The following is a 14664-nucleotide window of genomic DNA, read 5'->3' on the forward strand; positions in this document are numbered from 1 at the left end:
GGGGGAAGGTGGCTGCGGTGCCGCCCCGGGATGTCTCCGGGCTCGCAGGGCGCCTCGCACCCCCTGCCAGCCCCCCCCCCCCCCGCCCGGCCTGATCCTGCCTCTCTGCCCCCAAAAAACAGGGGGTGCAGGCCAGCCTAGTCTCCCCCGGCTTGGAACCCCCTCCCACCTCCCAAATCGCACCGGCTGCTCTAATACAAGACAGCGCCGTGCAAACCCCGCCGGTCGCATCTCCACATCGCCTATACCTATAGATATATCCCTATAGATATATACCACCCGCAGATGCCACCCGGCCCAGGGCACAGGTATTTTGGAGCCTGGCTGCCCCGGGGTGGCTCGTCCCCTCCCGCAGCCCCCAGCGCCCAGAGCCCCCCAACACCCAGACCCCTTCCCGGCTGGCAGCCAAGGCATGGAATAATTAAAATAATTTTAAAAAAAATGTTCCGAAATCCCCGTGCACGCTTGGCACAACTGCCGGCTGCCTTTATCCCTTTCGCTCTGCTAGAACCCACGCTTGCCTGCCGCCTTTTTTTTTCCACCCCTAACCATTTTTTTTAAAAAAAAATTCAATTTTCAGCACAGTCCTGAAGAGAAAATTTAAAATAATTTTCCCCCCTCTCTCTCCCCTCATCCCTAATTCCTAATGGTTGAGTTTTTTGGGTTTTTTGTTTTGTTTTGTTTTGTTTACTGCCACTCGCGGGTGCATCTATAAACACCCGGAGCTTTAACTCTAAAACCGCAGCGGAACTAACTTCGATGCGGGGGAAAAAAAAAAAAAAAAAAAAACAAACCAGGCATCGTATCGATTTATTTCCTCCTTGGGGGGGAAGAAGGGGCTGGAAAGGAGAGCGGAAAGTTCGAGGTTTGTTCTGCAGGGTTATTTTCAGCCAGATTTCGTTAACCGCTTCGCTTTGCGGGCGAGCAGACTCCGTAATCGCACGGGGGGAAAAAAGGCTCCTCCGAGAGCAGAGCAGGGATTTTTTTTCTTGTCGCTGCACTCTGCTGTGTCCCATCCTCTGCTTTTTTTTTTTTCGGGATAAAAAGTGTCCGAAATGCATCCTCTCCTTCCCGGCTGTTAGTTTGCACCAGGCTGGGGCTCAGCTCCTCACGGCGTTGCTTTTTCGGGGTGCGAACCCCCCGCCCCGCGACGCGATGCTCGGCACTAAGGACCGATATTTCCCCGCTGAAAGAGGCTGGATCCGGCCACGCACACGCAAAACCGGGATTTATTTTTTTTTGTGTGTGTGTGTGTGGTGTTTTTTTTTTCCTGGAAGATGCAAAACCGAGGCAGGTCCTTGAAATCGTCCCCTGGTAGAGTCTTTCGCGCTGTTTTAATCGGTTTTAATTGGATTTGTGGTTGTTTTTTAAGGAAAGAGTTGATATTCAGTAGGAATTCAACGAAGCTTCAGCAAAACGCTGCTTTGGTAAAGAAAATCGCCAAAGATTTTGCAAGGCGTGGAGAGGGAGATGCGTGTCCCAAACCCTGCACATCTGGATACGCAGCTGCTTTGGGGGGGAAAAAAAAAAAAAAAAAAGACATCGATATATTTAATTCTCCCTTCTTTCTCTGCATGCTGATAGCCCTGTGTTCATAAGCATATTTTTATATATATACACGCACACAGCGTGGTATAAATTACACTGTATATTTAGGTATGGTAGTATATACATATCTATACATAACACACGTTCCTGTGAGCGTCTAATATGCATTAAGTCCCATCCATATGCAAAGTTTGCATTTGTATGTATATAACTACACACTTACTATTACATACCAGTTCTTTCCGCCGTTAAAGTATAAATATCTGCAACGCACACACTGTCACCGTTGCCGATATTTCTCTGTGCCGTATTTATGCGCCTGTAATTTTATTTCTATACGTGCCTATAACCATCTTCGTACCTATATTTGTGTATTTGCCCGGATTTTTTTTAGCTCTAGCCGCGTTTTTAGCCTCTGCCGGTGCCCACACGCATCCCCGCCGGGCTGGAACCCCCTTTTTGGGGGTTTCCTGGCTACAGAGTCCTTGTGGCACCCCCCCACCAACACCTCCGGAGTAACGGGTTAACCGGAGGACGATGCGGGCGGCTCCGGGGGGGAGGATGGGGGGAGTCCGGGTCCCCCGGGACCCGCTCCGGGAGCCGGGGCACCCCCGACCGCTCCCTTCGCCTTCCGCTCCCCCTTCAATAAATCGCTTCCCCCTCCCCACCTTTTCTTCTCCCTACTCCCTCTGCTTCTTTCGTACGGAGATTTTTATATTTCCTCGGAGATTTTTTTTCTTTCTGAGCCCCAAAAAGCCGCTGCCAGCCTCCCACCACCCCGGCCGGGTTAGGACCCCCAAATTTCCCAGGCGAACCCTGGAGTCGGGGTGTAGGAAATTCTAAGGGTGTGAGCGTTATTCCTGGGGCCGTGCGAGAGAGGCGGGGTGGTGGGGGGCTGAGCACCCCCTCCCCGTGGGCTCGGTGCCCGGTGGGACCCCGCATTGCAGTGGGGTGCAGCCGGCCCTGGGCTGTTCCTGCGCTGCACCTTTAGACCCGGCGGCCTCTGCAGCGCACGGGGAGGCGGCGGGGGGGCAACAGATGGGTGTCCAGTTTGGGGGAGAGGGGGTACCCTCAAACAGGCAGGGGTGAAGGAGAGAGCGGCTGCGACCATGCTTGGACCACGAAGGATTTGGGGCAGCAGCTTGGAGAGATCCCCCCTGTGCAATATCCCCACGGAAGGGGGTTGCCTCCAAAGGGATTGGGGAGCTGCGGGATGGGCGGGGGTCCCCAGCAAATACCCCTCATTATTTCTGCGAGCTGGGCACGGGTGTCCCTCCGGGTGCGTGGGGAGGTGCGGAGCAGGGCTGCCCGGCTGGACTTTGCCTGCAGCGTGGGGCCGGCCGTGTGGCCATGCCCGGGGTGGTGGTTTGATTTTATTATTTTATTCTTTTTTTTTTTTTTTCCTTCACAGCAATGAAACCTGGCGCCCGGCTGATGGTGCAACAGATACCAGCCACCCCTTTTACCCCCCCCCCCCAACTCTTTCCTCCCATCGCCGCCCACTTCCACGTGATGTGGGCAAACCAGTCAGCGAGTGGGACTGGGGAGTCTGGCCACACTGGGGAGCCAAGGTGGTGGGGGGGGCAGACCGAGCCCCGCTGCCCCTAATCCCCCACCGTGAAGCAGGAGCAGGCAGGAGCCAGGCATCTCATACCCCTCTGCCTTCCCCGCAGCGAGGGGGTGTCCTGCCCCACGGCCTCGCCCCCCCTTCACCCCTTGCCCCCCCCCAGCATCGAAGGTGGGTAGCGCTTCTCGGTCCTGTCCCTCGCTGTCCCGCCGGGACCCCGGCGAGCCCCTTCCCACGGGCCTCCCCTAAAAGCTTCCTCCTATTGTCTCCTCGAGCTTGAAAACGGACTCAATTTTGTTTGTTTGGGGGTTGATTTTTTTATTATTATTATTTTCATCATTCCTATTTTTAAGGCAGGAGGGGAATTCACTCCTTTTTCCCCTCCTGCGGGTCCTGCTCCTCTTTGGAAGGTCCTATGGAAACGCTCCATCCTAGGCCGGTCGCACGCACACGAACCAGCCACTTCTCTGTCCCCTGGGTTTCGGGGGGAAGCTGAGCTCCCTTAATCCCCCTTTTTCCCGGCTCGCTTCCATCCTTACCCCTTCCCGACGCTGCCTCCGGCTTCTCCCCCTTCCCTCGGCTGCCTGCCGGTCTCCCTCTGTCCTCCCGGGTATCAGTCCTTATCTCCCGGTTATCTCTTCTGCTGCTAAATTCAGCCCAGCGGAGGGGTTCAGCCTGGGGAATCTGCTAGTTAAATCTAAATCAGTCCCAAGAGTTATTTCTCTGGCCATAATTCCCCCCGCCCCATCCAGACCTTCTCCGGGTGTGAGATGGTTTTCTAGGATCCCTCCATGATCTGCAGAGAAAACAGCGTCTCAGATCATTTCACCTCCCTGCCGGACCCTCCCTGGGAAGGGTATTTCATCCTGACCCCCCCTCCACGAGTGCTTTTTGGAGTTTCACCATTGCAAGCCCTCGATGGCATTCCACGGCCTGCGCCGTGCCCGAAAACCAGCCCCTCCACACCCCACACCCCCCCAAAGGAGCCCAAATCAGAAACCAAACTAACATGGAAAAAAGCACCCATCGCACCCACCCTGCCCCGTGGCCCTGGGAAATGCCTCCCCATCCTGACCCACGGCATCCCCGGTCCCCAGTGGGTCAGCCCACTGTGCTTCCAGCTTTTCCCAGCTCCCCACGTGGGAAAAGTAGGGAGGCGGGGGGGGGGGGGGGGGGATTGAAAACACCCAGGAGGGGGAGTTTTGTGGGTGCTGCTAGGGCTCTGCTCCCCACATGCGGTCACTCGCAAGTGGGTCTGGGCAGCGGGGGGGGGTGGTGGTGGTGCGGTTAATACCCCCCCTCCGCTTTTCAGCACCCCCTTCCACGCGTGGCCGGCCTTAGGAGGGTGCTGACACGCGTGGGGCGGGCGCGGGGTGGGAGGGTCGAGCCAGCCTTCCTCCTCCCCCCCCTTTCCTCACCGTCTGCCTAATTTAATTCTCCCCCCCTCCTTTCCCACCCACCCCCCCCAGCCCTCCGCAGCTTCAGCCTCCGGGTCGCCTCCCCGCCGCCCTGCTACCAGCCCACATCAAACGCCGGCCTCGGGGGCCATTAACAACTTAAAGCACCGATCGTACCTGCGGGACAAAGGTTTTTGCTCCAGGGCCTAGGAGAGAGCATCGCTGTCTCTCACCTTCCCGGCTGTGTACCCCCCCACCCCACACTTTGCCCCCCCTGAACTGCTCTAACCTCCTTATCTCCTCCGCCCCGAGGTGGGCTCCCGGCCCGGCCGCCGCCTCCTCCCGCATCCCCGGCCGCATCTCCCCCTGCCTCCCCCGGAGGTGTTGTTGGATGGGGCGGAGGGGGGGGGAGAAAGGCGGGGAGGAGACTGACCGAGGGTTTTAAGCAGCCCAGCCCCATCGTGGAGGGGGGGGGGGGGGCGGGAGGTGATGGATGGAACCCGGTGGGAGAAGCTAAATCCAGGCGGGATCTAAAATCTCTCCTCCGGAGGGACCTGGACTTCTTGCTTGGGGTCTCGAAGCGGCGGCTGGACCTGCTGAAGGTGGGGAAGGTGGGTGGCGGGGAGGGGGGGGTGGAGGAAAATTGCATTGCTGGTGGTGTTTTGGTTTTGGCTGGAAGGCAGTACCCACGCGAGACCGCTCCGGCCACCGCTCACCGCAGGGGAAAGTGGAGCCTGGGGTTTTTCACCCGCTCCCCATCGCTCCGGATTTTGGCCGGGGACCCGGCTGGGGTTTGGGGGGGCCCATCACGAGATGTACCAGAGTTTAGCCATGGCAGCTAACCCCGGCCCTCCGGCGTACGAGGGGGCAGGTGGCTTCATGCACAGCGCGGCCGCAGCGTCCCCCGTCTATGTGCCCACCACGAGGGTCACCTCCATGCTCCCCAGCCTGCCTTACCTCCAGAGCAGCGGCTCTTCCCAGCAAGGCAGCCCCGTCTCCAGCCACTCCATCTGGACTCAACCCGGAGCCGAAAGCGCCGCTTACAACCCTGGATCTTCTCACCCTCCCGTGTCACCTCGGTTCTCCTTCTCCACCAGCACCCCCATCCCTGCCACCTCTTCCCGGGAAGCCGCGGCGGCTTACAGCAGCTCCTTGAACCTTTCTGCTAACGGGAGGGAGCAGTACAGCAGGGGTTTCGGCAGCTCCTATTCCAGCCCTTATCCGGCTTATATGAGCCCCGAAATGGCCACGACTTGGACTTCTTCACCCTTCGACAGCCCCATGCTGCACAACCTGCAGAGCCGAGGGACGCCCGCAGCCGCCCGGCACGCCAATATAGGTGAGCGCAGCCAGGGTTGGGATAGGGGAGGGAGGGTCTTACCCCGCTGCCCCCCCAAATTTTTGTGCACGCACCCCTCTTGGGGTAGGATAAGGAGGCGCGAAGGGCAGGAAGGAGAAATTCGGTGTATTGGGGATGTCGCCGCTGGAGCCGACTGTCCGGCTGCAAAACACAGGGGTTCCCGCGGTGCTGTGGTTGCTCCCCCTGCACACATATTTTGTCTGCAAAACTGCCATTTCAAAATGTCCTCAAGGACCATGTTTCCAAAAAAATAAATATAATTTAAGGTAGGCCTGACATGGCAAGAAATGGTGTGTCGAGTTCCAGCGCAAGGGCCTGCTGGCTCCACAAATATCTCCGCGGCGATTTAGGGGCCGCGATGGGGATGACCGCGGTGTGCAGGACCACGATGCTCCGTGGGCATGCAGGCAGCCCCTTCCCCAGCTTGCTTTAGGTGTAAAATGGGGAAAAATGTTTGGAAAATGGGGAAATCAAAGTTTTGTCCGTGAATCTCAGATCTTTCCTTTGGGCTGTTTTCTGTTATGTCTTTTTTTTTTTTTTTTTTTAATTCTTGGAAAGGTCGGTTAGGCTAGAAAAAGGGAAAGCGAAGGGAAATTTGGCGCTGGTTGGGGAGAGACGATGGAGAAGGAGAAAAAGAAATGCATCCGCATTTATTATCATGCTTTTGGGGGGGACTCACAGGCACATCCAAAGGACTCAGCCTTGTATTTCAGGGTCTCATTGCCCCCCAAAATGATCTCTTGTGCCCACCCCGATCTTGGAGCCTTTCATTTCATTAAGCGCCCCTGCGCCCTACGACCAGAATCGGCCTGAATGGCTTAAAATGTCACTTTTTTAAATTTTGTACAGTGGAAGAGGGAGAAAGGGGGAGAGAAATGCAGGGCACATCTTTGCATCAAGGTTTCATAACCCCTTTTTTCCTCCCCGCCTTCTCTCCATGAAGGTATTTCTGTCGGCGTCAGGGTTGGGGTTAACAAAGAAAATTACTCAAATTTGTCTGTAGATACATTTTAAGATTACGTTCTTTAACCTGAATTTTGGAGGGCAATTTTTTCATCGTGTCTAGCAAGATTTGCTTTATCTCTAGCATTATTTTAAGATGTTACAAAAAGGAAAGTTGTGCGTCGGTGAAGGCTTGGCCTTGCCAATGCCTTTTGCTTTTCTTTAGGCATTCTGAAATTACTTAAAATGGGGAGCGGATTATCTTTAAGGATAAAGTTTTGGCCAACCAGGCAATGTTTTTGGGAAGCCTTGGGAAGGTAGAAAGTGTAGGGAAAAAGCAGGATGAATTCAATAATCAAATAATAATTTAATATTATCAACGAGGACATGCGCATTCGTATTTGACTACCGTGCCTTCTCTTCCTTGGGAAAAAAATACCAGTGGTCTCAAAAGGGCTCTTAGTAATAATAATAACTTAAAACCAAAATAATGCAAATAAAGAATTGCAGTTGCAGAAATACCCAGCAGCTTTTAAGGTGCCAGAGATTGAGCGTAATGATTTGGGGGTTTCGAACCCTGTGTTAAGCGTCAGTTTGCGTTGCAGGTCTCTCAGGCTGCCTTTTGGTGGCAAAAAGTGCTTTTTTATCTCGGCTCTTAAATAGTACGGGGAAGAGGGGATGCCTTGAGCGAGTCCAGAAAACGTTAGCGGTTGCTAATGAAGGAGGACCCATTTCTGTCGCCAGGTCCCAATTCGGGTGCTGGATTCATGGCGTCGCCTCCCAAATCGCTGAAACCAGGGGATTTATTAGCGTGGGTCTAATTACACCTCTGTCTTGAATGTGGAAACAGCACTGGTTTTAAATAAAAAATGCTCGGTTTATGGTAAAAAAAAAAAACCCCAACACATTGCCTGAAACAAAAACTGCCTGAAAGCTGGTGAGTTTTAAATTCAGGATTAAAATGGTTTTGGGGATTTTTTGGAAGGCAGATCCCCCAGAAAGTACTTTAAGGTCCAAACCTGCCCCTTTCCCTCTTTTTCCCGAGCCGGGACGCGGCCGCTGCCGGGCTGCTCCCAGCTGGGTCCCTTCTGGACGCCGGGACGATGCTTTGCACGGGCTGCTGGTATCCAGGGGGTCGTATGAAGCACGTAAAGGCTGGCTGGTGGTTTCTGAGCAGGGAAAAGTTTGTTGGTTTTTTTTTTTTTTTAAGAGCAGGGGTGAAAAACCTTGATGAGCTGAAAAACTGAAGGCACTGAAAGATGTAGTGGGGGGGGAAACGCCGTTGTGGACTGTACCCATCACAGGCGCACTTTAATAACACATCCCAACCCGGCTCAGCATCCAAGCAGTCCCTGGCACAGTGGAGCCCAGACTCCTTCCTTTGCCTTTCCTGAGGACTAAAGATAATTTTATTCTCTGCACAATGAGGCATTTCAAGGTGGAAACGCAATCCTTCACGCAAGGCTATATTAAATCAAGTGATTTTTGCGGCGCTCTCATTTTCCTCCAGTGATTTTGCTTCCTGGAGAATCGTTATTTTTGAATAGCGCTAATTGAGGAACACCCCTGGGAGCATTAGAATATTAATTATTATCATATTTTAATAGCAAAGATCAAGTCTATGCAGGTGTAGCTGGATATGCAGACACAGACGTACAGTCTACGCAATTGGGCACGGTGGGTTTTTCCCCACTGTAAAGCAATGAATTGGGGAAAGAAGTTTAGTAAAAATGTATTCAAAGAAAATGATACTAAAAGAAATAAAGATCTTCTTGTTTTTCCCTATTAAGAGGAATTTTGGCCTGGGTTAAAACGTGCCAATGCAGCTCTGTGGAATAAAGCACTGGCAAGGATGGGTGCGTAAATCACATGGGCCTATTTGAAAAACTTTCCCTGGTGTGAGTTCAAAATGCCAAATTTGGGCTTTTCAGGGTAAGTTTGGCGAATGATTTCATTATCCTGAAGGGCAGGATCAGACCCTGCGGTCGAGGCCGTGAACTTGCTGCAGGCATTTGCCTGGGATGGCGTTACAGTGAATTCCCGACTTAATGAGGCATGAAAAGGACCCGCTGCAAAGTCCCCTTTCAGGAGATTTCCCTGCCAGTGCCAAAAAACCTCTTGAAATCTGTCCAAAAATTAGCAGCTTGCTCCTTCCCCCTTCTCCAGGCAGAGGGGAGCGGGGATTAAGGGCGGCACGGGAGCCCGAGCGCATCCAGCCCGCTGCCGCTTGCTGCCTCCTGATGTCTCCAGGCTGGTGATGGAGGGCCAGATCCTGGTTTGCCACCCCCACCCCCTACAATTTTGCTTTTCGCAAAAAAAGCAGCGGGGTTTTTCTTTTCCTGTGGCATCGAGGAGGTTGATGCGGTTGGGAGGAAACTGGGGCGAGGGGCTATGGGCATTTCTGAGGGGTGCTCTGTGTTTTGTTTTGACTAAGTCCAAGTCAGGGTTCCCCGAACAGTCACCGTTTCAACACGGCAGCAGCATCTGGGAAGATCAAAGCCTGGAGCAGACGTTAGGTTGGAAAATGTCTCCTCTGCTGCTGGCGGGGGGAGAGATTGTGAACCAGATCTTAAGCTTTCCCATAGGGATGCTAAGAGATTTGCCCTGTAGCATCCCCGGGGCCGGCGTTTCCAGTAACTCACCGGCATTTGTTACAACCCTCCACCCTACAAGCAGCCCCTGACCTTCCCCGTGCACCTAAAGACAAGGTGAGGCTGACGGGGGGAGCCCAGCATCTCTGCTGTCCCTGCCCTCGGAGGGACGGGGCCGTAGGACGGAGGGATTTGGACCACAGGACGTGTCTGCATTTTGCACGGGTACCTACATCACCCGTTTCGCAAGCGGTTGCATTTCTCACCTCGGCTCCGCCAGCGGGGAAGGTTGGCCCAAGGCTTTGTTCCCCCCGTCCTCCCGCGGGTTTCAAACCGCCTTCTGCTCTCCCGCCTAATTTAATTGTCACCGGTCAGTCTGGGATTTGGGATGAAACCCACAGAATTAGGGGCTACAAGACTGAGCTCAAACACACAACTGGTTTTTAGCCCCCGAGTCCCCAGACAGTATATTTTAAATTATAAATAAAGCAAAAATAATAATAAAAATATCACCATCATAGGCACTATATCATCCTTATTAATAATACAGTTCCTTCATTGTAAACTGCACTTTATTACTGAACACAAATGCATATGTTGCATAGAACAGCCATGGTGTGATATATAATACATTATAAATGCTTGTGAATTTTTGTAAAGCAGTAAAACTTAAAGCAGTGGATAGTGGCCCTGAATCTAAGACTTTATTAAGCCAGGATTAATAATTTTCCTCCTCCACACATGCACTCATGTGCGTATCTGTTCCTGTAACAATAACACTGTTGGGTGTTTTTTTTTTTTTTTTAAGAGACAGCCTGTATTTTGCTCTTTCTGTATTTATTTCCAGCAGTTTGGGAGGAAAGAGGTGAAATCCTTCAAAACAGATGAGGGTTTATTTGGTGTTCCCAAAGGAAATTTGACCCGATCCTGCTGCCTCCGTGCTCCTCTGATGATGGAGAAACCTTGGCTCGGCAGGCAGAGAGGGGCTCCCCAAAGTTGGTTATCCCAAACACAGCCGGGTATTTTGAATGGGCAAACCATTTTGCTCCCGATAGCTGGAAAATTAAGGATGCCTTGAAAAAAAAAAAAAAAACAAACACCAAGAAAGCACCGACCAGCAAATAAAATCCCAAATTGGGTGAAAAAGCAGCAGCGCAGTGAGATGAGCAAGTTTTTGTGCCTTGAAGGTCAGCAGCCTGTTGTTGCTTGCAGGGTGGGATGTGTGCAGGGGCTGTTAAAATAACGGTGAAAAAATGCAATTTTAATGAAAATGCAATTAAAAAACCCTTGATAGCACAGTCTCGAAACCTGCAAAGACCTTGTTTCTCATCGACACAGAGCTCTGGGCTGAAATTTTTGTTCCTTGAGGCCCCCAGAGCTTTGCATGCATAGGAAAAAAGGATGCAAATATAATAAACCTTCTTTTTGGAGGTCTTCTTCCCAAATTCCCTGCCCTGCATGCCGACCTGGTGTATCCTTCCCTCCCTACAATTTCCTTACTGAAAAGGAGGTGCAGAAATGGGATATTCAGGGATCTCCCCCTGTTCGGCGATGCTCCCCGGGGGGGCACAGGGCAGAGGAATGTGGGGAGATACAGCTGAACACCTCGAGTCCTTCGAGGCTTTTGAATCCTATTATAAAAAGACTTAACGAAGCGTCTGCCTCCCATTTGGGGCTCACCGCTGCCTGCAAAACCAGCCGGAGATCAGACCGTGGGGCTTAAAGTGGCCGGTTTTGCTCACGCTGGGAGGGCAGAGGCAGAAATGTAGATTTTTTGCTGGGACGGCCACGCCGGCCCCGTGTTACAGCGATGCGTGATCCCCAAATAACGCAATTTCGTTGCTAAAATCCCTCAGTCGTAACGGCAACGTTGGGTGGCTACAGGTACGGCTTGCTTTGGTGGGGGGGATGTGTGTAATTGTGCCTGGAGGATTGCAGAAAAGGAGATTGGAAATGCCAAATATTCACCTTGTCGATGGATCCTGAGTTCACGCTGCTGTCTGGCAGGATGGTGTAAATACGCCTTTGGTGGGCAAGTGTGAAATGCTGCTTAAATAACCAAGGAAATATGTGAGAACGTGCTCTTACCTCCAAAATTAACTTGAATTATAAAAACAAATTTCATTATAAGGTTAGATTAAGATTTTTTTTTTTTATTTTGGGGGGGTAAGAAAAAAACCTTGTGGGGCAAAAACCTTGCAGCTGGCTACGATAACGTCCAGCATTACGGCAAAATATTAAACTCTCTTTGGCTTTTACAAGTCTTCCCCACATCATCGGTCACGGTGACCAGTCCAAGCTGTAAATACATCTGTAATGACAAATTAAACCCAATTATCTGCCATGCCTGAGCAGTGAGGTCTTTATACATGGATGCTTACACGTGCGTGACAGTGCTTGAAAATAATTCGATCATCATTGCCTTCGCAGCGGCTGGTACAAGTGGTATTCAAGGCTTTTGAGAAAACCCTCATGTTTCTGCTGCGCCGAGCGATGCCGTTGTAAGGTCTCGTACGGCAGAAACGGTGGGTTGGGTTTGGTTTTTTTTTTTCCCTTGAAGTTTTTCTGAAGGTCACTTGCTGCAGGGTATGCTTGAGTTTGCAGCATTCCCCGTGCTATTGCACCCTTTTAAACACTCGGGGCTGATTTCTTTTTCAATATGATAAGCTGGAGCTGGATTTTCTTATGCCAAAAAAAAGCGCAGGCGGGCGGGTGCTGGGTCTGCTAGGAAAGATCTGGGCAGAGATTTTCAAAGCTGGACGTAGATCTGATCCCACCATCAGCGCTGAAACATTTCAGCTTTCAGGTTTTGGCAAGGTCTGGATTTGAAAGCCAAGTTTGGGGCAGCGTCAACTGGAAGCGAAAATAATGTTTTCTTTTCCAAGAAGTGCCTGGTGATTATTTTTTCTCAGTTATTTGCTGGCACAGAGGGGGGTTTTTTTGCTTAATTAGGTGGACACCTAAATGTAGGATGCACCTTTAGCTTGGGGAAGTGCAAAGTTTGTGTCCTTCTCACATCTTTCTGCTGTTTTCTCCGTCTTGCTAAGGCCAATCCTGCTGTTTTGCCCAGGCGAGGCTTGCAGGATCAGCCCCCCTCCTAAAACAGATTCAGTATGGGCTGCGAAAAAACCCCAAACCCAAACAAAAAAAAACCCCACCTTGCCTGCTCAGAGCTGAAACTATCCCCGTTTTAAAGCAAAGGGAGGTTCGCCGGGAGCTGGTGCGGGATCAGGCCCATGCAAGAAGAAGGCGGCAAGAAACACAGCCCCCTGCAAATTATATGGGGACCTACAGGTTTTCTTGGGGAGCTGAAACCCCAAAAGCCAGTGGGACCTTTCTTTTTCCTTTCTGGAAAGTGGACGCTTGGTTTATATATTGCAGTATGAAAGGATTTGTGCTTTTTTTTTAAATTATTTTTTACTGACCCATAAAGCTGGTGAGCCCCTTATCAGAGCCAGCTGGGCTCGAACAACTTGTGCCAGCCTTGGGAAGGGACTCGGAAACTCATTTTGTTTGTGAAAGAGGGGAAAAAATAATTCGTGGAAAGTCAAGGAAAAGTAAGTTTTCCAGCAGAGGTGGGGTGAGGGCAGCCGGATGAGCGATGCAGCGAGGCTGATCTCCCGTCTCCAGCAGGGACTGGTACTGGATGCTTCTGAATCTGGGATAACAAAATCACTGCCTGGAAATGTTTCCTCCTAATCCCTGGGAATTAGGTCGGTGTCTGCTGGGGGAGCATTTCAGGAGAGGTCCCGTGGTGGGACGCCGCTGCCTGTTCTTGCTCTTCCCAAAGCTCAGCCGTTTTCCTCCAGTCAATGCTTCCAGCCACGGCACGGTGTATTTATGGGGTGCTGGGGCAGACTGGGTGCCTGTTGCCATCAGGTTCTCCTAAAAGGTTAAAACCTGAGCCCAGCAGAAGAGGTTGGGGGCAGAGATGGAGCAGGGGGGAGAAAAAGAGACCACGTCGCTCCCTCGGAGCAAGATTTTGCCAATTTTTGCTTTTTTTTTTTTCACAGCTCCTGCTTGCACGGTGCTCTTTGGCTGCTTAAATTCTATAGAATTTAACCAAGTTCCAGGTTGTCCTCTGGCCTCGAGGGCTGGGGCAGTGGGCTGTCTCCTATGGCTCTGCAAACATCTCCAAACAGTCTGGGAGACATCTCCCTCGTCTGCTTCTCAGCTGCCTGCCTCTGGCATTTGCCAGCCGTTGTGCCTCCATGCACCTGGGTTTCCCTTCAGGCTCCAGCTTCCAGAGTCACGTTATCATACGTCAGGCTCTGGTTTTGCAGGAAGGGAAGGAACAGCTTTTCTGGACAAGAGAAAAGCTGGGAAACCCTGACTCCTTCACGCTGAAACTCCAGAAGCGACATAAAAATAATTTAATATTTATTATTTAAACTCCTGTGAGTTTCCAAGCCAGGGAGCCATCATTATTTAATATTCAGGGCTTGCAGTGCTGGAGCTGTAGAAAATCAGTGAGGTGGTGAGCCCCAGACATCAGGACTCCTCTGAATGACATGTTTGGCCCCAGATGTCTGAGATTATTTTGGGAAGGGAGTGCTGGCCCCAGGGGCTGGCTGCTCAGGGGACTGGCTGCTGGGAAGGACGCTGAGTTGGGACATGTCTTGGTGATGTGGAGCATGAGAGAGGCAGCGGGCTTGGGGGATGTCTCCTCCTCATGCTCTCCTGGGCTGGGAGGATGCCCTGGATCCTGGGCATGACCGAGGCTTTTCTCCAGGGGCTTCCTATGTTCGGTCCTTCATTGCTTTAACGGGGCAGACCATCAGTGCTGTGATTTACCCTGACCCTCTGGATGTCAAGATCCAGCTCTGAGGGTTTTCCCAGATCCCAGCACAAGCAGGACCACAAGCAGGAGGATGAAATCCCCCTTGTACCCTCTTCCCGTCGTTCCCAGCTGGGGAAAGGTCTCCCTCCAGCAAGGCTAGCTGCCTGCCCCGCTGCCTGCCCCGCTGCCTGCCCTGCTGCCTCCCCTCCCCAACCATTTCTATTCCTAAACCAACATCCCGGTCAGACTCTGTCACCTCCCTTCACGCGAAATCAATAACAACGGGTGAGCAGGTTAATTATAATCACAGAATAAACGCCGCGGTCTCAAAGTTCACTCAACTTCAGCAGCATTTCAAAACGAGCGGACGAGGCCAAGAAACTTTCATTGATTCCTCCGGGGCAGGTGTGGGAGTTTGAACCTGTCCCCAAGCTGATCTTGATTCAAGACCTACTCAATTTTCTTCCTTATCTCGACTT

At 52.0% G+C, this 14664-nt stretch overlaps 1 protein-coding gene and 1 long non-coding RNA gene across 4 annotated transcripts in view; one reads left to right on the plus strand and one right to left on the minus strand.

Annotated features, from left to right (window-relative positions):
* Positions 1–791: 791 nt before the first annotated feature.
* On the minus strand, positions 792–5598 carry LOC129204987 (uncharacterized). Its single transcript, XR_008576552.1, has 4 exons — positions 5470–5598; positions 4802–5108; positions 3655–3911; positions 792–1506 (listed from the first exon to the last, which is right to left on the minus strand). It is a non-coding gene; the product is annotated as an uncharacterized LOC129204987 (long non-coding RNA).
* Positions 5059–14664, plus strand: part of GATA4 (GATA binding protein 4) — a 28022-nt gene continuing 18416 nt past the window's right edge. For 2 of the 3 annotated variants that reach the window (XM_054821859.1, XM_054821858.1), the window contains exon 1: positions 5158–5851. In XM_054821859.1, the coding sequence (XP_054677834.1) occupies positions 5326–5851 (526 nt within the window). In that variant the 5' untranslated portion in view covers positions 5158–5325. Of the gene's footprint in view, positions 5852–14664 lie in introns of all 3 variants that reach the window. The other variant, XM_054821857.1, reaches the window with a different exon arrangement.

Source organism: Grus americana, chromosome 3, assembly GCF_028858705.1.
Source record: "Grus americana isolate bGruAme1 chromosome 3, bGruAme1.mat, whole genome shotgun sequence".
In the NCBI taxonomy this organism is placed as follows: domain Eukaryota; kingdom Metazoa; phylum Chordata; class Aves; order Gruiformes; family Gruidae; genus Grus; species Grus americana.